This window comes from Festucalex cinctus, chromosome 20 (assembly GCF_051991245.1).
Source record: "Festucalex cinctus isolate MCC-2025b chromosome 20, RoL_Fcin_1.0, whole genome shotgun sequence".
Classification (NCBI taxonomy): domain Eukaryota; kingdom Metazoa; phylum Chordata; class Actinopteri; order Syngnathiformes; family Syngnathidae; genus Festucalex; species Festucalex cinctus.
This window is the reverse complement of record NC_135430.1, coordinates 18272342-18296068: the sequence shown is the minus strand read 5'-3', so window position 1 is coordinate 18296068 and position 23727 is coordinate 18272342. Positions and strand designations below refer to the sequence as shown.

At 38.3% G+C, this 23727-nt stretch overlaps 2 protein-coding genes across 5 annotated transcripts in view; both read left to right on the top strand.

The window, feature by feature from the left end:
- The window catches only part of gfod1 (glucose-fructose oxidoreductase domain containing 1), a 15052-nt gene extending 7884 nt beyond the window's left edge, over positions 1-7168 (top strand). For both annotated transcript variants that reach the window (XM_077509068.1, XM_077509067.1), the window contains 2 exons: positions 3186-3379; positions 3643-7168. In XM_077509068.1, the coding sequence (XP_077365194.1) occupies positions 3186-3379; positions 3643-4383 (935 nt within the window). In that variant the 3' untranslated portion in view covers positions 4384-7168. The remainder of the gene's footprint in view (positions 1-3185; positions 3380-3642) is intronic.
- LOC144009356 (kinesin-1 heavy chain-like) lies at positions 5618-23727 on the top strand. 3 transcript variants are annotated; one of them, XM_077509066.1, is made up of 27 exons: positions 5618-5705; positions 8666-8907; positions 10490-10577; positions 10655-10728; positions 10815-10919; positions 11006-11054; positions 11841-11896; positions 13112-13199; positions 14561-14685; positions 14793-14897; positions 15190-15335; positions 16100-16248; positions 16355-16551; positions 16666-16734; positions 17492-17698; positions 17776-17919; positions 18162-18350; positions 18472-18589; positions 18765-18814; positions 18895-19004; positions 19085-19186; positions 19276-19336; positions 20357-20428; positions 20897-21001; positions 22082-22295; positions 22489-22597; positions 22968-23727. In XM_077509066.1, exons 2-27 carry the CDS (start codon positions 8782-8784, stop codon positions 22972-22974), a joined length of 2865 nt encoding a protein of 954 aa, XP_077365192.1. In that variant the 5' UTR covers positions 5618-5705; positions 8666-8781; the 3' UTR covers positions 22975-23727. The 3 variants fall into 3 exon arrangements, with proteins under 3 accessions (XP_077365192.1, XP_077365190.1, XP_077365191.1); XM_077509064.1 differs by lacking the exon at positions 5618-5705 and adding an exon at positions 6269-6401; XM_077509065.1 differs by lacking the exon at positions 5618-5705 and adding an exon at positions 6276-6401 and having other exon boundaries at positions 8669-8907.

Below are 23727 nucleotides of genomic sequence, written 5' to 3'. Positions count from 1 at the left end.
CCATGTTGGTTTCGTTTCACTGGTCTATGCTGTAGGCTAGTGAGCGCAAGTGTGCTGATTAGACTGCAGTGTAGTTGGTGTGTGTCTGCGTGTGAGTGATTAGAAAGGAGGGCTTGCAGCCTTGGCAGTTTATTAAACCTCACGAGACCGCAGGACCACAGGGGGTTCGAGCCTGATAAAACACTTCTGTAGCAACCTTTTTCGTGTTTGTTATGACTATTAGCCGCTGTTTGTACCCTGCGCTGATTTCTGCCAGTTAGCATGCTAGCAAAGTTAATATGTTAAGGAGTATGTCATGTCAGCCTCAAATTCCAATCTCAAATTGTATTGTTGGCGAGAGTAGTTTGTAGACTGTTTATATTTTTTTTGTGACAAAAATTGAGTTTCATTACACAAATCAACGAGTGAAAAAGAGAAGCTAGCCATGCTAGCGTTAGCATCATGAACAAAAGAGACGTCGTCAGTTTGAGCCATCTGGCCTTAAAACATCTTCAATTTTGATCATTTTAAACGTGCACTACAGCAGGTTATTTTCAGTTTCACTTGACAGCGTTAGCCTAATGGTGTCATTTACAACAAGCCGAGTGCGCGGCCATTATTGCTATGCTTTTAGCGCGCCCATTCGACATGAGCGGCCTGGAATGGAAGCCGTTTTGGTCACTAGTCATCTCGCCATCATCTTCCAGCGGGCTGGGTTGGTGCAGGAGTTAATGGCAGCACTTTTAGCAATGCTAATCAAGCAAATCAAGGACATTAGCCTGAAAGGGGGAAAAAGCTGGCTGAGTGCGACTAATGCCCTTCATCATTCATACTTGCTTTGTTCTGATGTGTGCGCAATTGGAGATGGAGCTTTCATATAGATAATATGAAGCACGTCTTTCAAAAGCAACCTGGTTATCTGGATTTTAGATGCGTTCCAATTTTATTTTATATCCATTGCAGGTGCATCTAATGTTGTTCCCTGCTGGCTTTGTAATTGATTTAGGAAAAATTAAATTGAGGATAATCATCTGCAAGTTGAGCTCTCCTGGTTTGTCTCTACTCCAAAGAACCTTTTCACATGCTCGTTTTTTGTGTTACTTTTTACCACGGTCGCACTTAATTTCTGTGTTATAGTAACCATATTTGGTAATTGGTTAGAAGTACATTATAATGACATAATATCATGATCATTAATTTAAAATGGGTCTTTTTGGGGTTGAAATTGAGATTTGTATTTCAATAAATGCAGTAATAGTGCTTAGATCCATGCTTCTAAAGATATATTATTGCACACACTCATTTATCAAATTATGAGTGTAATTTTATATTAAATCAATTTTCCAATAACAGCCTTAAGAATCTATCTCATCAGGACAGGTTGGATCGTTGTTTGCAAAAAGCAGATGCGTTCTCAAATGATGACATCACTCTTTAAACATTTGGGATGAAACTGTCCAAGGTTGCATTCTTGAGTTTCTCTGTCTCTCTCTCGCTCTCTGATGACAAGCTTAAAGTCTATATATTGTATATATTGTACTAGTACACAGAAGCAAATCAAGTAAAGAAACTAACCAATCCAACATTGCCAGAGCAACCCGGATCACATGCTTTAGTGGCTGAAAATATTGTTGGACAACTCATTCTTAATCTTATATTTTAGCACTATAGTCATTTCTATTGGTACACATGAGCTTCATGATTAAGACTAATCCAGCTGGCAATTTCCCCACGCATTTGCTATTCAGACCTAAATAAAACTCTGATATGGAATATAAACGATTGTGCCTTCTAGGAGGAGTGGAAAACTGAAAATTGCTAAATTGTCTTAGTGTGATTGACCTCAAGATGAAATCAAGGATTTCAAATTTATGCTGTTATAACTTTCCATAGTGAGGATAGTTCTAGACAAAACAAAAAAAAAACAAAAAAACAAAAAAAACAATTAGAGATACAAATCATATCATGTCTCGTGTCTTGACATGTTCTCATTTCAACTGAAAGTTAACATGTTCGAATGTAAACAATGGCTTTAACTGTTATGCAGGAATGTCAAAGACTCCACCCGGACTTGCTTCTCCAGGTCCGCCAGATGCTGGCGCACATCTTGGCAGATGGCTTTTGTGTGGACTGCTCCGGTCATAGTCAGCATCTTTCCTAATCCGCCTGGCTCCGCCCCGCCCCCCTGTGGTCATTTCCTCCTTTTGTTGTCTCAGGGATGCATTTGGAAAGACAATCAAGTCAATTTTATCCAAATTGACTCATGTAGATAAATAAATGAGTAATAATGACTCCACCATATGACAACCTGGGCTCAACCTGGCCTTCCTTCACAGCAACCAATTTCAACACACACATTCTCAACTCCCTCTGTCACCCTGTCCTTTGCTGTAGACCGGTGAGTATTAGTGTGCAGGAGGATACATTGGAGCTATTGCCAGAGACCCAGGTGGTCTGGATGGTAGCCAATTGAGACAAGCACTTGACTGCAGTGTCAGCCTTTACTTAGAATGACGCAGCTGCTCTCCCTTGTGACTTGGATTCTGCCGCTTCCCTTGATACAAGTACTATCAGTTCTTGGCACCAAAGGTAGAACTGTTTTTAATAGGAACTCAATATAGACAGAGAATATAACAAGCGTTTCCTCTGTTAAAACAAAGACAAATGTGACTGCTGATCTCAGATCTGGGTCAAAGGGATTAGTTTCTATGCTTGTACAATTGCTTCTAATGACAGATTGGAAGGGGAAGTTTCACTTTCGCACCCTCCTACCGCCCCCTCCACAGCCGAGAGTCAGCTACTGTACTTGATGACGTTTAACAACCTTGTAGAGATCTGGACCATTTGTAATCGAATATGTTGTATACCTCAGTGAGAAACTTCTGAATGTGTTGCGATGAATATCACATGACAAACACAGATCTTCCTGCGTTTTTTTCATGTACACAGAAAAATGTTATTTACTAAGTCTGTGGGGTACTTAATTGTTTGGTCTTTGGTCCAGACCTCACCACCCCCACACAAAGCTTTGTTGAAATCACTTTAGTAGTCATTGCTTAATCCTTCTGACACACAACAGAAAAAAATGACCTCCTTAGTGGAGGTAATCAACATAATTTGCGGGATATTTGCAAATCCCGACTTGTAATTTTTCAGGGTAATCAAAAGTACTAACCCTGAGTGCCAAACTGTGCTCTTTTTTGAAGGTATCGGGAAGAATGTGATTTGTGACCGGACAGCCACGCCTTTGGATGCCTTCCGAATGATGTCTGCTGCCCAGTACTACCCCAAGTTGCTGAGCATTATGGGAAATGTTCTTCGCTTCTTGCCGGCCTTTGTTCGAATGAAGGAGCTGTTGGAGGAAGGCTACATAGGGGAGCTTCTGGTTTGCGAGGCGCAGGTATGATCAGACTGTCATGAACCTCCCTTTATCGCGGGGGCTACATTCCAGAACCACCCACATTCCAGACTCCTGAACAGAACTCTTAAGAATCAATAATGTTATCATGATTACGATTAGACCCCAGAACTGAACCCTTAAGAGTCAGTAACGTTGTCATGATTTGGTTTGACAGAGAATTAGACTCTCGAACTGTATCCTTTGCTCAAACGTTTTTGGATTGGAGCTAATCAAAAGGTTACTATGTTTGGCTTTGTTTGAAGGTCCACAGTGGCAGTCTACTAGGGAAGAAATACAACTGGAGCTGTGATGACCTCATGGGAGGTGGGGGCCTGCACTCAGTAGGCAGTTACATCATCGACCTGCTTACGTTCCTGACAGGCCAACGTGCGTCAAAAGTCCACGGCTTCCTCAAGACCTTCGTCAAACAGACGGACCACATCCGAGGCATCCGGCAGATTACCAGCGACGACTTCTGCACCTTCCAGATGGTGCTGGAAGGAGGGGCCTGCTGCACCGTCACACTCAACTTTAATGTCCCTGGAGAATTCCGACAGGAAGTGATCATCGTCGGAACAGTTGGGAGGTTATCGGTCATGGGGACAGACTTGTACGGACAGAAGAACAACGGTGGCGGAGGGACTGGGGGAGGCCCTCAACTTCTTCTGAAAGACACTACACCTCTTGAAAAGGCTTCGTTACCAGATAAAGCCTTCAGTGACATCCCTTCTCCGTATCTGACCGGAATGATCCGAATGATCCAAGCTGTCCGGCAGGCCTTTCAGGACCAGGACGATCGACGGACGTGGGACGGCAGGCCTTTGACGATGGCCGCCACCTTTGAGGATTGTCTTTATGCTCTCTGTGTGGTGGACACCATCAAGAAATCCAACCAATGTGGGGAGTGGCAGAACATCGTAGTTATGACGGAAGAACCAGAAGTCAGCCCGGCTTATTTGATCAGCGAGGCCATGCGTCGGAGTCGGATGTCGCTCTACTGTTAGGATCTCAACCCTGAACCCTGAATCTGAACTGCTATCCTAATCAGTGACCTCAATAGTATGTTTGGTGCTGTCAAATATGTATTGTTGCTGTTGACCATTACCAAAAGGGGTATTGCGCTTCTCACCTCCCAAAGTGGTCTGGAAGACAACACACACTGTGAGTTTGTGAGAGACCAGCCAAGGAAATCCTTACAGATACAATTGCAGTGCTGCTGTAATGTTGCTATGTACTTTCTAGTTTTACCAAGTGAATGTTGAAAGAAAAAAAAGGATGTGCTTCATGCAGCTTTTCTTGTCTGTGCTATATGCGTCCATTGCTGTGACGCAAGAGAATCAATCGTTTGGCTGATGGGTTTCCTAGTGAGCTTTAACCTCTGCAATGGTCTAAAGAGGAAGTCTTTTGAGTTTTTGGCTGGATTTACAACGCAGATCCAAATCGTCAATTATTTTGATTACGTTGGATTTACTGACCGTATGGGGTATGCCCGATCTCTCTTTACTAGCGGATATTTGATACATATGTGATATGTATCCACTTTTTGATCTGGTGACGCGTCGAATAATTTTGAGCATCCGTCATTCAGCAATCGACAACAGTTGGGACACCCTTCCGTCATCGTCAGTTGGTCAATATTTCAAGCAGTGGTGGCAAATCCAGGTCCAGAAAATAAAACCCCCGCCATAGTTTGGCAGCAGCCCCTGGTGCTAGCTAGCTAGCTACCTAGCAGGGATACAAGCACCATTGGAGCTAGCTCGGGAGCTAACTAGCTAGCACAACAACTGAAACAATTAGCGATAAAGCCAAACTGTGGCAGGGTTTTTACTTTCTGGACCTGGATTTGCCACCCTGAACAACTATTCAATTTAAAAGTTCAGCCTGAATCATAAGCCACGTTAATAAGGTTTGTAATACATTTTTAAATCTGTCAATTATTCAGCAAATTACGAGTATTTAAGTGAGTAAATAATCCAATTTACCACCGACTACCAACACAGCGAACCAGAGCAGTTCCCTGTCTTAAGATGCCCGACCGATGTTTTTCCCCCTTAGCTGTTCAATAACGTGCCTGATGTAAAATGGCACACCAAAGGACCCCTTAGCTCGCTAACAACGTACCTAATGTAAAATAGTCTTAGTCTCGTGCTCACTGCTCAAACTGAGCAATATAGCAATAATGAGGACTTTACAACGGGAGGAAAACACGATAGTCTCGGTCTGTAGTCACCGGAGATCTACAACATGGCCGCCTATCGGTATTGGGATAGAACCAGAAGATAGAAAGGAGGCTTGGAGAATGTTGTGTGAGCATGTTAGCATATTGGTAAGTGTATATTTACTTGTTAAGTGCAGGAGGAAAGAAGTGTTTGTACTGTGCGGTACGTCAATGGCGGACTGAGAAGGTTATTGATGATTACATTTCCGTGTCTCCTCACGCTACCAAGACATTTCCAATTTGAGCCACCTAGGATTCAAAATCTAGATTGTGTCACTTAATCATGCAGTGTAAATCCAGCTTTTATTCTTAAAATCGTAAAGGACTGTCACATTATAAGACGTGTGGAATTTTGGTTTACATCTGTAAGAAAAGTATAATTGTGCTCCTTTTTGTTAAGCCTGTTTAACACATGCAATGAAATAGTCAAAAACCAATGACAAACTGTTGCACTGAAGTACATATTATGTTACTGTATGTTGGGTTAGGTTCGTTGTCAAGTACACTGTTTTATACATTGCATTCACCAAATCGAAGGTATTAAACGCTATTTTGCTCTGCTGCCTTGTCTTCCGGAGAAATGTGAATGGCACATAGATCTTTTTTGTTTGTTTGTTTGTTTGTTTTTGTTAATTCTGTAAACATTGTTTCATGTGGTTCATTGGCTTCCAGTCTCATCTCAGGACTCTTCCATGTTCCATCAGCCACGATTCCAGACGTGGCTGGCAGTTATCCAATGAATTGGCTGAGTCCTCACCAACAAACCCAGTTTGTAGCATGTACACAATTAAGGACACAGACGTGGTGAGTTAGTTGTGATGCCATTTTACCATTTACAACCGCTTTTGTTTTATACTATCTTTAAAATGTTCTCTCTGCTGTTAAAAGGCCCTAATTAATCTGAAATAGTGTATTATCTGACTCGAGATGGTTGATGTTATTAATGTCAAAGATGACATTTTTTATTTTTTATTTTTTTTTACCCCTTTTATATATCCATTCCAAGATATATTGCACAGTGTAATTGGGTAATTTTTTGAACAGTGAGCAGTTCAAGTTATGTGACGAGTATGTGTATTGGAAGTCTTAGGGATTTTTACAGATTTCACAAATGTTACAAATTGGCATATGACTCACACCTAAGATTTACCAAAACGTCAGCCAATCTACAACGCATTTTTTGACTCACAAGTTACAAAGCTACTTTTTTTTTATTTTTTTTTTATTTTTTTTTTATGCATCTCGGTCCCTCTGTGTGGTTTCATTTTCTTCAAACATCATTATGTATAGCTACGTAACAACTACTGAAAATGTACATATGGTAATATTATCAAAGGAACAACGTTTGTCAAAATAAGAAGTACTGTATGTATATTATTTGTAAAAAAAAAAGAAGAAAAAAAAAAGTAATAATAACTGGAACCTGTTTTCATGAGTATTGCCAGGTATTTATTGTTTGTTTGCTGTATGCTGCTGAAACTTCATGGCTTGAAATGCAGTTTACAGGATGTGGGACAATATAAGCTGGGCCCTATATTTCCCGTCTATAAAATAGAATTGTTTGAAACACCCTGGTCTTTAAGGCGTGTCATTTTTGCACACTCGTTCACACGCAAACAATCGCACCGTGTTTTTAAATGCACTGGAGTGCAGCTATAATGTATTTTTCGACCTCCCTCAAGTATGAGAACATTTCCAAGGTGTAAAACCAATCTCACTTTGATAATGTATCTAAAAATTGCTTTGTAATTTTAAAAGGTTTAAGCTTGAAGTCCAAAAGAAAAAAAAAAACACAAAAAAAACACTGCCGCCATGTACAAACAGTTACAGAAAAAAGGCAATGTGCTGTCGATGTGTTGAGAAAGGCTTCAACTTGTTAATTGAGAACACAAGCTCAAAAGAAATGCTTCTTTTGTGGCAGAGACGGTTACTTAGCAACTAAAAGCCATATTGCTGGTTGAGACCCCCCATACACACATAGTAACACTACCCTCATAAAGTAACCTTGGTAACAATTGCAGTTTTGACACGTGTGTAAAGATGAACACCTGTTGTGTTTGAAATTTTAATAAACAAATACAGTGTCCACATTGCTGTCGTAGATACAGTATGTATTTTGTTGACATTGAAGTCTCTTTTCCTCCATTAAATTATTAATTAATGTTACTAATTAAATTATTATTGCTAATTTGTATATGGTGAAGGGTGGGTAAGTAAAATGTAATATATATGTCATGTACTACAAGTAAGCAGTAAATTGTCGAACGGCTGGTAAAATGTGATGGGCTCTGCTTCCCTCTAGTGGCTTCTTTTAATATTGCACCCTATACAGTTAGTACGAGCAAAAACAACGTCATTTGATTTTACAATCCTTGTTGAGGTTTATTATGGAGTTATGTTTCATTTATCGTATAAAGTAGTGTTTTATAATTTGTTTTTGTATATACTGTACAGTTTATTAGGTACACTCACATTTTTTTTTTTTTTTTTTTTACAGTAATGTGAAACTGTTAATTCGCCACAAGATGACTTCATATATACAAAACAATTTAATCTTTCCGAGCAGAAAATACAGTAAAAGCAATCTCATGTTTGATGCATACCATCAGTGATATTTGACTGGAGGGTTGTTGTACCATCCCATCATGTTTACACAATGCCTTTACTATTCTTGCAAATCATATGACTCTCTGCTATTCTTGCAATCATACATACGTATACAAGTACACACCTGTTTACTAAATGAAATGACCACCCATTGGAGTGAATATAAGCATGAAATATTAATGAATTTATTCTGAAGTATGATCTATTAATAGGAGCTGTTAGCAACCTTGATCTCAGAGCTCCTCAATAGAAACTGAGGTTGAATCTCATGATCCTCACACCCTGTGACTTCCTGTGACTCCCAACCATTTTACACTATCATCCCACCCTGGATCACTGCTGCATTCATCTCCATTCCAAGCCAGTGCAGCCTCGATTAATTCCCCCTCATTGGATACTACCGCCTACATCTGCACCATTTTTGTGTCTTTTTTTCTTTATTTTCTGATGTCAACTTACAGAAGACTACTTCTCAAGACTCACCCGGGAAGTCCACCGTCAGCTGTGCTGTAGGGCTCCGGCCACCCTTCGGTAGAAATTGCACCACGGCGCTCTCCGTCCTTCCAAGGCGGTGGAGATGGCGGACCCGGCGGAGTGCAGTATCAAGGTGGTGTGTCGCTTCAGGCCGCTAAACAAATCCGAGGTTGCCCGCGGAGACAAATACATCCCAAAGTTTCAAGGGGAGGACTGTGTGCATATTGCGGTGAGTATAGGTCACACTAGTCAAACTTTCGAATATTTATGGTGAGCAATTTATTTCCGGTAAATTGAAATCAACATTACAATGTAGTTGAATGTAATTTTTAAAACGCAAAGGCAGCAATTGATGGTCTCACAATCAGATCCTGTGTTCAAATTTGGCTTAGCTAGCAAATGTGACTCCTGCCAACAGCTTGCTTAATCTCCAATGGTTCATTATTCTTCTAGATTACAGCTAACTGTACCCACGGTCCTTTTAAACCACCCGAAGTGCCTTTAAGTGGGTCATTTCACTATAAAACATGAAATCACTTGGCTTGTATCTACTTTGGTGTCCCCCAGGGTTCTGTTTTAAGCCCCATGCAATCATTTGGGCTCGTTATGCTCCCTAAAACAATCACATTCACTTATTAAATTACTACTCATGCATTAATTTTCTAAACCGACTGTCTTAATTAGTATCATGGATCAGCTGGACCCTATCCCAGCTAAGGCGCAAGACTGCGCTAGCTGGTTGCCAACCAATCACAGTAAAATATATCTAAATCTCCCTCCTTTTCACCAATAAAAAATGAATGAATTTAATGAGTTGAAATGTAAATTCACTATGAATGCTGTCAGTCAGGTTTGGCTTAACATTTGTGTCTGAGATGCTGGCTAAAGTTGATGGTAGAATCAACAGTTGTGTTGCTATGGGCCGCAGTTTTGGAATGCTTGGCCTTAGGAAATCAGACATGCTGACTCACTGGCCAGTCGAATCTCCCCTAAAACACATTTAATACAAAGAAGCTATTGATTCTTGGTTGTAATGATAACTTGTCTATTGCCTTTTTTTATCTTTCTTTTTTTTAATTTAATGTATGTATTTAAAATTTGACAATGTTTATTTTGCTCGTCAGATCTTTTCTTTGTTGTTTTTTTTGTGCTGACATTTAAACAATTGCTAATCTTAGTCAAGGAGAATTATGTGGTTGCATAATTATACACACCCTCTCAAAGCTGGGATGTGGCTGGCTGTGTTCGGAATTAACCAATCACATTCGGATTCATGTTAAATCGGAGTCTGCGCACACCTGCCACCATTTAAATTAGCTCAGGCTGCTTGTTCCCAGAATGCATTGCGTGGCGCAGTTAATGGCGTTATAAGGATGCTAAATCCTTGTCATATCATTTGTGTGACCAGTAATTAAATTTGTGTCGTATTTAACACGTTTGTCGGTTTATAATGAAAAATAAACAAACCCTAACTTTAAGTTGTGTGTAAAATAATGACATTCAGGACGATTCCCTTCTACAAGTTGCATTGCTTATCTGAGCATGTGAAATTGACCATGGGGTGTGTAGACTTTTTATATCCACTGTATGTGTCATACTATTGCAAAAATCCTCTTTATTTCCATTTTCAATGATGCCACAATGATGTCTGTGTTTATTTGTTGACCCCACCAAAACAAAATGAAACATTTACATGAAAAATGAATGCACAAATAATTATTATTGCATTTTGTGATTAATGGAGATTGCTCCTTATTTGCTAAAAAAAAAAATCTTTATCCATGCTGTTGCGTGCCTCCTCTTGTTTCTAGGGCAAACCCTACTACTTTGACCGTGTATTCCAATCCAATACGACTCAGGTGCAATTCTACAACGCTGTAGCTCAGAAGATTGTCAAAGGTGAGTCGATATGCAGCGGTCGCATTGGTGTAAATACGCAAAATTGCACACATTCACAAATGTTTTGATGAATGTAGATGTCCTTGGGGGCTACAATGGCACAATATTTGCCTATGGGCAGACATCCTCCGGTAAAACGCACACAATGGAGGTAAATAGTTTACCACATGATGTCATTTCAGTTATAAAATGGCACGCTGCCTGTTATGTCATTGTATTTCTTTCGTTCTGCTAAAGGGCAATCTCCACGACGGTGACATGATGGGAATCATTCCCAGGATTGTGGGAGACATTTTTAATTATATTTATTCCATGGATGAGAATCTGGAGTTTCACATCAAAGTAGGTCATTAATTTAATTGCGAATTCAACTGTTGCACTTTTTTTTTTTTTTGATAACCTCTCATGAGAGTCATTTGATTTTTTAGGTTTCTTATTTTGAAATATATCTGGACAAAATCAAAGACTTGCTGGATGGTAAGAATGAATTGCTTGGTTATGGTTTCTAGAAAGAATTTTGAGCAGTTATTTGGTATACTTGATAGGGATGTAACGATATCCAAACACCACGATACGATATGAAGCTCATGATACGATAATTATCACGATATTGTGGGGAGGTCGGCGATATTTAAAAAAGGTCACAGTATTGTAAAAAGAATGAGCTCATACTAAAAATGTGCTTTTGTACATTACATCAATGTTATGTTATTATTATTGTTATGTTTTAATTATTATTATGCTATTATTATTATGTTGAGTTCCTCCAAATAATGGCTTGCCTCACGGGCATATCACGTTCCCCATTATCTGACAATTAACGTAGATTTTAAACATAGAAGGGCCACAACATCCCTAATGAAAATTAAATTTCACTAAAAAAAAAACTAGCCACCAGAAGGTGCTAGAACTACACGAATGGAAATCAACCTGACTTTTTTTTTTTTTTTTTTACAGATGTGTTGCATTTAAATATCGTGAACATGACGACGACGATATTGTGGCAGTTTTAATATCACGAAATCACGATATTGCGCTTATCGTTACATCCCTAATAATTGATATCCATGTACGAGTGTATTGAAATGACATACTGCAAAAATAAAACTTAACAGTCCCATACTAGTAAGAACAAAGAGCATCATGCCAGAACATGGACCATAAATTGACAATCAAGGATATGGAATAAAATGGCTTTCCATAGTGATTTGCTAAAATATAATATTGACGTGACCGATAGCTAACATTTTCTTCCCTCCACAGTAACAAAGACCAACCTTTCGGTCCACGAGGACAAAAACAGGGTGCCCTATGTGAAGGTAAAAATGTGTGTGATGTCATTTCTGTAAGGAAAGCTATGCACAGTATTGCCCAGGAATGTTATTAAAATTTGAATGTAGAATTTAATCTTATAAATATTGTAAATGAAACAATTTTTTGAGGAGTATCTAAGGTTTGGGAAAGTGATATTGTTGTCAGTGGTTGCAAAGCAAACTTTCTGTATTTATTGCACATTCATGAAGGTCGCTCTTGACTGTAGTGATGGACAAATGATTTTACTCCTCTAGATGGCACTCTTGGTTTAAAGATGTAGTAGAAATTTAATCAATTTCCAATGCAATTGAGTTTATATTTAAACCAAGAGCACCATCTAAAAGCAGTAAAAAAAATAATCATAATAAAGATAATGATAACGTAAGCTTCATTTTACCATCGCTACCGATTGTGGATTATCATGCTGTTATGAATATGTGCATATTCTTGAATTCTTTTGAAGGGCTTTTCCTTTACCAAGAAATGTAGTCGTTTTGGTGTTTTCTGAGAGGTCTACTTACACTGTTATACAATTTGTTATACAAAGTGTTTTGTCACCCTATTTTGCATGGATGTACCTGTATTCGTCCATAAAGTGAGGTTGATAGTTAACGTATAAATAGTAAATCTTCCTTTCATGTTCCCTTTTGACAAGCATCCCTCAGACATAACATATTTGATCATTGAACATTGGTTTTGAACATATAAACACATTACAAGTTGTAACAATCGGCAGTGTGGCACCGCACCACAAGATGGCGCTTTCTTTTCTTTGTGTGTTAGTTTTTCCTTTTGCCTTTTTGGCAATGAATGTTTTTTTTGTTTTTTTTGTTTTTGTATTGCCCGGATCTTTCCCTGAATTGTCTTTTTGCAATGCGCGGCGGCGTCGAGCCCGCTCCTTTTTTTGTTGTTAGTTTAAAATAAATGTTGTTCGCGTAAGTTGCTCTCCCCCTTTTTTTTTTTTTTTTTTTTTTTTTGGGCTTGCTGTCCCGCTTCGCCGTCCATGACAAAATCAGCCTCCACGCATTACAAAGTGTAACAAATAATAAAAAAAAAACATGTTGAAATAAAATAAACATTTAAAGGAAGAAAGGAAAATTTGTCAACAATAAATTCCATCATTTACATAGTTCCCAGTACTGATAAGTGCTCCTCTGTGAAGCGAGCCAGCTAAGGGGGCTCTTGACCACGCCTCCCTGAGCCTTGTGATGTGTCCCCAGGGGTGTACCGAGCACTTCGTGTGCAGTCCCGAAGAAGTCATGGACGCCATTGACGAAGGCAAAAACAACAGAAGTGTAGCTGTCACAAGTGAGTGTGTGTGTGTGCATGCCGGGTGCGGTGCTCCTGCCTCTCATGGGTTCAACCTCACCGGGTCTCCTGACTGCTCCCTACTAGATAAGGGCTCTCGGTGCACAACTGCAATAAAAGTAGGCTTGGCTCTTCATAGAGGATAGCCCAAGTCATGTGGTGTTTCTAATTTTAGACAGCTGGATTAAAAAACTGTGCAAATTGCCATCTGTAATCATCTCAGTAAAAGTCCATTTAAATTGCTGCAGTAACGCAAGATGGCTTGAAATGAGTTTCAGTTCTTTGGCGCCATCTTGTGGTGGCGTAGTGCCAAGGAAATATGTTAAAAAGGGGGTGTCCAAACTTTTTCATTTGAGGGCCACATACAGAAAATCAGAAGGACGCAAGGGCCACATAATGTTATGAAGAGAAATTGTGTTTAGTCCTAAAAATTGTACAAATAATTTATTTCTGCTTTTGCATACTTAGAAAAATGCTACAGTATATAAACCAATTTATTTGTAATATGGCAATCGGGTTATTATAGTTTTGGAATTTTTCATTTTAGTTTTTATAAGTTTTCAGGGTGGTTCTGTTAGTTTTTATTAGTTTAGTTCTTTACAAAATGCTTAGTTTTAGTTAGTTTCAGTATTAGTATTGGGTTTTTAAAAACAAAAACAAATGTGTATTACTTGTGGGCAATATTTAAAAAAAACAGCATGGGCGCAACATCCTCTGAAGGTGCTTTTCTATTGGCTGCTGCTAGATGACATCACATCTGTGTGACATACTTTCAAACGTCATTATTCCGGTTGATATCAAAATAAATCTTCTTAAAATTACACCAAAGACAAAAACGAAGGACATTTTTTGCTATAATTATAGTTTTAGTTAGTTTTGTAAAGATAAAATGTAATTTCAGTTAGTTTTCATTTAAACAAAAATAACATTTTCGCTTTTATTTGGTTCACAAAATTTTTTTTTTTTTTTAAGTTTTAGTTTTTTGCCTTAGTTTTAGTTAACTAAAATAACCATTAATAGCACCTGTTTTTCAACACCCTCCCTTCTTACTTTGACCCAAACATTTTTGTTGTTATTTTATTTGAACTGAGTCAAATGCCATTGTTGGCATATGTCACGGGCCACTAAAAAATGGACAGCGGGCCGCAAATGGCCCCCGGGCCATAGTTTGGACACCACTGATTTCGTCAGTCAATTACTTGTTTGTTTGTTTGTTTGTTTGTTTTTGCTTCATCATAGTAATTTACTACAAAATATAATAGTTCATTTTGTTGTAGTTTAAATATTATACACTCTAGGACCTTTATATTCTATTACATGACATTGATGCTATTCCCTGTGCATCTTTGTGTTTTTGTCAGACATGAACGAGCACAGTTCGAGGAGCCACAGCATCTTCCAAATCAGCATCAAGCAAGAGCACACTCAGACGGAGCAGAAACTCACCAGCAAACTCTACCTTGTCGATCTGGCTGGCAGTGAAAAAGTAGGAACCTCTTTTTTTTTTTTCTTTTTTTTCTTTTTTTTTCTCACCTTGTCTCCATATTTTGTATTCAGTTTTTTTTTAACTGCTTGTTACGTTGCCTTTCCAAGGTGGGTAAAACTGGAGCTGAGGGTACAGTGTTGGATGAAGCCAAGATGATCAACAAATCCCTCTCTTCGCTTGGAAATGTTATTTCAGCGCTGGCTGAGGGCTCGGTAAGTCTTCCAAGTTTTATTGTGGCATGAGGACCAGAATTCAGTGAACATGTTTAAAAAAAAAAAAAAAAAAAACGAACAAAAAACATGGCAGGTAGTGCAGTAAGACTCACACTTTGTAGTTATGTGCAATGCTAGCACAACATTAGCTATGTTGATTTTTAGATGCTGTTATTCTATTTGTTTGGGTTGTTTAGCTTCTTAAAATTACTGCTAACAGTAGCAAAACAAAAAACAATAGTTTCCTTCTGATTATTTTATTGTAAACAATTTTTTTGTGGGACTTTGTCAGACATATGTGCCATACCGAGACAGTAAAATGACCAGAATCCTCCAGGACTCCCTGGGAGGGAACTGTCGGACCACCATGGTCATCTGCTGTTCGCCTTCTTCCTTTAATGACGCTGAGACTCGGTCAACACTGCTGTTTGGACAAAGGTGCGTCATTTTACTTGGTTTTCATACCATTCTTGGATAATTTTTATGAACATTTATTACTTTTTCTATTCATACTTTGGCACCAATTCAGTATCTTCTGTTTATATTTGTTTGTTTGCATTTAACTATCACTATCAGTTGATCCTAAAATTGTTCTATCCTGTTTTTTTTTTTAAATGTTTATTAACACATTCACTCCCAGCCATTTTCACTTAACCTTTATTGGATTTTGACTGTTTTACTGATTTTGCAAGGCCCACAGAGTATTGTGTTCTATTGCTATTAAAACATGGAATCTAGCCAAAGAAAAAAATTAGCATATTTTCTTTCATCAGGGAAAAAAGGTATATTTATCTGTTTCCGTTTTGCAGCAATTAGCATTAGAATATTATAGCTAAGTTTCATCACGAATCTGTTTAGAACCGTGGGGAAAAAAAGTTTTTTGTAACATAGCCCTGTTTGATCTCTTATACTTTGCTGCCACCTGCTGGCTGTTTTTGTAATAACTACCATAGCTTCAAGCGTTTTCTTCAGTTCAGAGGCTGCATCAAAGCCTTCTGTATGCTCTAGCATAAAAAAAAACAACAACAAAAAAAACAAAACAGAAACGTATAAATACGTCTTTGGGAGCAAACGAGTTAAAAGCAAGGAAAATAAAAGTGGAAAATGACGGCGAATTAATCTGTTAGCCCGTATTTATATAAGTTCGATTCTGCACTAAAACCAAGCTAAAGTGCTTGCTTGTCACCTTCTTGTGTGACCAGAGCCAAGACCATCAAGAACACGGTTACTCTGAACGTGGAGCTGACTGCAGAGCAGTGGAAGAGCAAGTATGAAAAAGAAAAAGAGAAGAACAAGGTCCTGAGAACCAGCGTAACCTGGCTGGAAACGGAAATCAGCCGCTGGAGGAAAGGTGAGAAGATCATCCTTTAAAAAAAATAATAAAAATAAATAATAATAATGTACATGGAAACAAATCTCACCAGTTTACTACATTTGATGTACGTTGCCTCAAACAGGAGAGAGTGTGCCAATTGAGGAACAGTTTGACAAGGATAAGGCCAAAGAGGAGGCCAAGGCTGCCGATGTTATTCCCAATGATAAGACAGACGCATCACCGGCATCAAGCGGCCTTCCTGGCGTCAAACTCACGCCGGCTGAGACGGGACATTACGAGGCAGAGATGGCGAAGCTCTATAAGCAGATGGATGACAAGGTAATTGATTCCCCCAATCTCATTCATTTTTTGGCCAGTAGACGTCGCTTTTGGACACTTTCGTTACAAAATTAGGAGTGATCATCTTGTCCGTTCATCCTTCACCTCTTCCAGGACGAGGAGATTAATCAACAGTCTCAAATGGTGGAGACACTTAAGGAACAGTTGTTGGACCAGGAGGAGGTGACAACACACTCTCACCTCTCATTTTACTTCACCTTACTGCTTTAAAACACTCCTAATTTACTGTGCACTCTAAAAATTGTTGGATCAAAACTAACTCTATTGTGGGTCAAAAATTGACCGATCTTCTACCAACTTTGGGTCAAAAATTGGGTCATATTGTATAAAAACAATCCATAAAGTTAGGTCTGATGGTCTATTTGGGTCAGTTTGACCCACCTTTGCGTAAAAAATGTTGTCATTTTCTATATAACAACCGATAAAGTTGGGTTAAATCCTCTACTTGGCTACTTTGACTCAATTTTCTGGATTGGTTTGCAGAAAAAAATGGATCGCTTTGAGCCGACTTTTGGTCAAAAATTGGGTCATTTTGTCTAAAACAATCCAGAAAGTTGGGTCAGATCTTTGACTTGGGTCAAGTTGACCCAACTTTGGTTCAATTATTTTATTTATTTATTTTTTTAATAAATCAGCCCAGAAAATTGGGTCAGATCTACTTGGATCAATTGGACCCAACTTTAGGTCAACAAAAAATACATTTTTAAAAAATTGAGTCATTTCTGACCCATAAAGTTCAGTCAGATCCTCTACTTGAGTTAATTTGACCCAACTTTAGGTCAAAAATTGGGTCATTTTGTATAAAACAACCCAGAAAATTGGGTCAAAGTAAACGATAAAATGGATCGGACCATTGAGTTACTTTTGACCCAACTGGTAAACAATGCCATGTTTTTTTTTTTTTTTTTTTGCCACTCAGCTCCTAGCGTCTTCCCGGCGGGACCACGACAGCTTACAGACGGAGCTGAAACGACTGTTGACAGAGAACGAAGCTTCCAAGGAAGAGGTGAAGGAGGTTCTGCAGGCCCTGGAAGAGCTTGCTGTCAACTACGACCTCAAAAGCCAGGAGGTGGAAAACAAAACACGGGAGTTTGAGGCCCTCAGTGAGGAACTGAATGAAAAATCTGTACGTCGTTGATCATCTCCATCGTACCGTGGTGATAATGACTAAAATGATATTTTTTTTTTTTATATCATCACCAGACCTCTCTGGCCTCAATTGACTGTGAGCTCCAGAAGCTGAAGGAGATGACTAACCACCAGAAAAAAAGGGTGGCAGAAATGATGGCATCATTACTAAAGGATCTAACGGAGATTGGACTAGCGGTGGGAAGCAATGACATTAAGGTAACCAGCTCAAACCGTTATTTGCTGTTGTGGATTTAGTTTAGCGCCGCTGTGTACATTTTGATTCAATAAATCCCGGTTTGCTTTGTATTTCCAAAGAAATAGTGGCAATAACAAAAATAAATCTTATACAAAACTAATGTGTTAGCTAGTTAAACTAGCTGAACTCCCTAGTTGCAGTACATTGACATTGTGAAGTAGTAGAACAGGAAGTGCACAATTTTGTGTTTGCGGCCCTTCAGCAACACGAGAGCAGCGGTGTCATCGACGAAGAGTTCACGATGGTTCGACTGTACATCAGCAAGATGAAGTCGGAGGTAAAAACGATGGTGAAACGCAACAAACACCTGGAGAGCTCCCAAGCTGACAGCAGCCAGAAGATGGAAGGGACAGAGAGGGAGTTAACCGCCTGTCAGCTGCGTATCTCTCAGGTAACTCGCCAGCGGCGACCAAGCTGGATGGATACTTCTTTAATTAAGAAGCACTTTCGTTTTGAGTTTTGTGTTTACAGTTCTTTCCGTGTGTTTTTGCTTTTCGCCTGTTTGTGGGCAGTATGAAGCTAAAATAAAATCCCTGACAGACAGTCTTCAGAACGTGGAGCAAAAGAAAAGACAGTTGGAGGAAAATGTGGACTCTCTTAGTGAAGAAATAGTCAGGATCAGAGCGCAAGGTGAGTAGTACATAGTATAAATAGTATCTCAAGTTGAGCCGAGATTATTTTTTTTTCCTTTTATAATAAGTATGTGCAGCACTTTGGGCAGTGTTTACTGTATTTTAAATGTGCATTAGAAAAGATAACAAAATGTGTATCAATAGATTTTAAAAGATGGTTTTCTTCCCGCCAGAGAGAGTTAACGTTATGGAAAACGAGATCCAGTCTGCCAATGAAGTGAAGGTACGAAAACCTCCCTTACCGTCATACCGCATGCATTAAACTGTTGAGGATGAGCAGTTGTCCGTTTTGATCCTCTGTAGGAAGCCGTGGAGAAGCAGATCCTGTCTCACAGGGAGGCCCATCAACGACAGATCGGCAACCTGAGAGACGAGCTGGACAGCAAAGACAAGCTGATCACTGAGCTGCAGGAGTAAGAAATCACCTTATCGCAACTTCATCCGAGCACGAGTGAAGGCCCGATGCTGAATAACGGTGATGACGCGTGTGCAGTCGGAACCAGGAGATCATGTTGGAACAGGAGAGGTGGCGAGTTGAGCACGAGAAGCTGAAAGCGGTGGAACAAGAAAAGAGTCGCCAGCTACAAGAGCTCACGTAACGTCTCTCCGTCTTTCTATCACCATAATGGAATCGCTCATATTTTTTAAAAATGTTTTTGGCCATTGTTTATTTGACTCTGATAGGGAGCTGCAGGACAAACGGGAGCAAACAAAGCAGGACCTGAAGGGACTGGAGGAAACAGTGGTCAGTTATTATCATGTTCAATGTTAGGTGTGCGGTGAAATTTCAGGATGTTCAGTAACAATCGGACATTTTCAGCCTAGTGGAGAAAGCAAATAATTCAATAATATACTCATTTTACGTACTACGGAAGCATATTGCATTCACTTGGGAAAAATCTTTTTTTAAAAACTCTTGTTTTTCTGAATATTTTTTTGTTTTGTTTTACTGAATATTTTTTTATGACAGAAAAAAATATTCAAAAAAACAGGGACAAAAAATATTCAGAAAAACAGGAGGAAAAATTACTCAGAAAAACAGGAGGAAAAAATATTTTAAAAAAATTATTTCAAAAAACAGAAAAAAAATAATTATTGCCAAAAACAGAGCAGCAACTTCTGTTTTTCGGAGTATTTTTTTTATTTTTATTTTTTTACTCCAAGTGACTTGTTGCAGACCACTGACCTGTACACTAGCGTGTATGGGCTATCGGCTATCCAGTCATATATACAGATCAGTGGTCTGCAACAGGTCACTTGGAGTTCAGAAGTAGAAAAAAAACTCTGAAAAACAGAAGTTGGTGCTCTGTTTTGTGGATTTTTTTTTCTGTTTTTTTGAATATTTTTTTTTTAGTTTTTTTTTTGGAATATTTTTTTCTCCTGTTTTTTGATTAATTTTTCCTCTTGTTTTTCTGAATATTTTTTCCCTGTTTTATTTTAATGACAGAAAAATATTCAGTAAAACAAAAAAAATTAAAAAAAAAAAATACTCAAAAAAACCCCAAAGCTCCCCAAAAAATTAGTCAGAAAAAAAAAGTATTTTTTTTTCCCAAGTGAATGCAATACGCTTCCGTATGATGTGAAACTACTGACTAAATGTAACTTCTAGCTAAGCTGCCACACGCTTTTTACTCTTTCTACCCTAAAGTGGGTGTAGCAGGGTAATTACACGTTTGCTTGCTATAAAATTACAATGATTACATGAACCATGCTTTTAATCTCCATAAATGAAAATTCTTTTCTTTTCATCTTTTGTCTTCGACAGTCTCGGGAGCTGCAGACACTTCACAACCTCAGAAGACTTTTTGTCCAAGACTTGGTTATTAAAGTCAAAAAGGTCAGTGGGACACAAACTTCATTTGCTCTCAGACAGCTGTTTGAGGACATACAGTATACATTTATAGCGTTATAAACAACTAGCGGATGCTCAGTGGACTACACTGTGGTCGTCTACAAACAACTTTTGTAGCTTTTTTTTTACCACTAATGAGACATTGAAGCTCTCATATTTATGCCCCTGCTCCAAATAGGCTCGATTGAAATTGCACCATGATGAAAAGTTAATGAATCTGGAGCGCACAACAGAGTTTCTGCAAAAAGTAGGCCAACTGATTCTTCAAAGGTGGCAGCTGCAAATAGGGACTCGGGCCTTTAGCATGGCGCTGATATCCACCAACACTCAGGCTATATGATAAACATAGCTGGGGCAAGGCAAACTTTCTTGGAAAGTATCCAAGTAATATATAAACCAAAAATGACTGAAATTAAAAAAACAATTTGCACAAATGAAATGTGCTTCCTGCAGAATTCTCAGGTGAGCTCAGAAGAAAGAGAGGTCAGCACTGCCCAGAAACGGAAGATCTGCTACCTGGAAAACAACTTGGAGCAGCTCACCAAAGCTCACAAACAGGTAAATACGTGTGCAAAAAACAAAACAAAAAATGACTACAAAGTGGTTCAAGCTCACTTGGTGTAGGTTCATAAAATAAGTTTATTTTTCCAGAAAATGATATTTTACTTCTGAATTATATGACTTGGGGATCTTTTGGCTTCACTGTAAAAATGGAGAGTGATATTTACTGGAAAAAGTCTAGTTAAGTTAATTTTACCAGTTTAACTCTAATTTCTGATATTTTTAAATGTAGGAAATATCAATTCCCATTTTTTCAGTGTTGAATAGGTCCATTTTTATATTTTTTTTTTCCATGTTGTCTCATGCTTTTAGTCCTGTCTTTCGCGCACTTTTTGCTTTTATTTTGTAGTAATTGTTTCCTCTCTTTTGACCTTTATTGCACACATTACCCTGTAAAAAAATGTAGTATAATAGAATTTTACGTTTTATTTTACTTGTTTTCTGTATTTTAAACTTAATTTACACTTAATTTACAAAAAGAAACTCTGATTTTATGTGTAAAATGTAAAATAACCTTAAAGAGACAATATTTCTGTTCTTTAAAAAAAAAACTCCATTAGAAATGCATGTATTGACTATTAAAATATGTTCATAAATGTATCATAATTTCACAAATATTTGTCTGTTATTTAATGGAATAAAATGTAAAATTCAACTTTAACCCCCCCCCCCAAAAAAAAGACAAAAACTTTATAGTTACTGAAAAATTAACAGTAAAAAAAACAAAAAAAAAACATCAGAATTTTACCATAATTTCTTTGTGAATTAACTTTTTTTTTAAGTGAAAATAACTACAATTTCTGTAATGTCATCATTTTATTAATATTTATTTTGAAAGGACATCTAATGAGATTCAACGGTTGCAATTTTAAACCCAATATCTAGTTTTTCAACAGTTATTGGCCATGTTTTGAAAGATTAATCACATTAGTTTTTGTCATATACTGTCTATATGTGTATTTTATATTACATACAATTAAAAAAAAAAAAGTTTTTAACAAGAAAGTATTGGTTTACAATGCTTGTATGAAAAACTTTTTAAAAAAGCTTTGATTGATTGACAATATCCCGATGCAGCTGCTGCAGGACAATGCCGCGCTCAATTCCGAGATTCCCAAAATGGAGAAGCGCCTGCGGACCACAGTTGAACGGATCAAAGCCTTGGAGGATGCTCTGAAGGAGGCCAAAGAGAGCGCCGCCCGCGACCGCAAACGGCACGAGGAGGAAGTTGAGCGCATTAGGGAGGCCACCAAGCCCAAAAACATGGCAAGGAGAGGCTCTGCTCAGATCGGTAAGTGGAGAAACAACACAACAAAATAACAGAATACAAATACCGGTACTTTGTTACCGTGTATTTATGTTTGGAATTTTCCAAGAAAACCTGACATTTCAAAAGTGAAAGAAATACTGTATATTCAACTAAAATAGCAATGTGTCAAACATTACTATACGCATGAGTAATCTTTTCTCTGTGTCCAACCCAGCCAAGCCCATTCGACCAGGCCAGCTGCCAGGCGCCTCGCTCTTGAACCCCAATGGAAACAGGTCCAACCTCATGCAGAGTTATGGTGGCATCAAGGAAGGGGATGACAGGCAAGAGAGGAATAACTTACTTAATCCATTCGTCACTGTAGCTATAAGCATTCTTCACTTTTTTTTTTTTTTTTTGATTGCCTTGAAATGCATTCTGTCATGTTTTACTAGCTTAAGCGCCACAACGTTCCATTTCCTGTTCGTCAGTAGCTTTTAGTGTAGTTTGTAAAACATGCCAAAAGGACTTAAAATAGTATTGTTTTAAGTACTAAGTGTATTTTCACAAATTCAAATGTCCTTGCAGGCTTCTGAAAGAATTGTTTTTGGTACCTTCTGTACAATTAATACACACGTTATCAAAAGAAAGACCTTGGGAGACAACTTGTGTTTTTATTCCCTTCTTCACTTGTGTTCTTTCTTCTCCCGACAGTTCGTGAAGGTCGGCTCTCTGCAAAGCATGAAGATAAAGCCTCGGACCCATCATTGTTTTTCTATCAAAGTGTTCATACTGTATACTTCCTGTACGCACTGGCTGCGCAAGTTACCCTTTCAAAACTTATCTGTACAAACATCTGTCCGCCAAAGTCATAAATAGTTATAGTTAACAATAAGGAATTCAAAAGGTAACATACTGTCCCATTTTAATTGGATTATCTTTGCATCTGTGTAAAGTTTACCACATTGTTCATACCAAACAAGTATCACAATTTACATTACTGATTCTCATTGGTGGGCTCTAATTCACATTTATACCAAAGAAATAATATATTTACACAGGAATGATGGTGTGTGTGTGTGTGTGTGTGTGTGTATATCATAGCCCTTTCTTTCTTTTACCACAAGGGCGCGCTCTTGCACAAAACGACTTGCTAAAAAATAAAAAAAAGCCACAGAAAATACACTGTACATTATTTAGTCTACATATTCTGGTAATATGTAAATTTGCTACTTAATTGCCTGAGGCCAACTTCAATGCTTTGAATAGTCTTGACAGTTTTCCATGGAGATGTTGCTGTGTTACTGGATCAGGCCACTGAATCATTCATGATCCAGCTTGGATGTGAAACGCCCCGTTGTGATTGCCAAATACAGTACTGCCATGCTGACAAGATGGTTGAGCTTATTTGCATTTTGGAAAGCTATGTTCATTACAAACATAGGACACAGTGTTTTAACTAACATCCATAAAA

Coding starts and splice junctions, on each gene's coding strand:
- LOC144009356 (XM_077509066.1), top strand. CDS start 8,782: ATGGCGGACCCGGCGGAGTGCAGTATCAAGGTGGTGTGTCGCTTCAGG. Junction 17,699..17,775: donor AGGAACTGAATGAAAAATCT/GTACGTCGTTGA, acceptor TATCATCACCAG/ACCTCTCTGGCCTCAATTGA. Junction 19,337..20,356: donor AGGGACTGGAGGAAACAGTG/GTCAGTTATTAT, acceptor TGTCTTCGACAG/TCTCGGGAGCTGCAGACACT.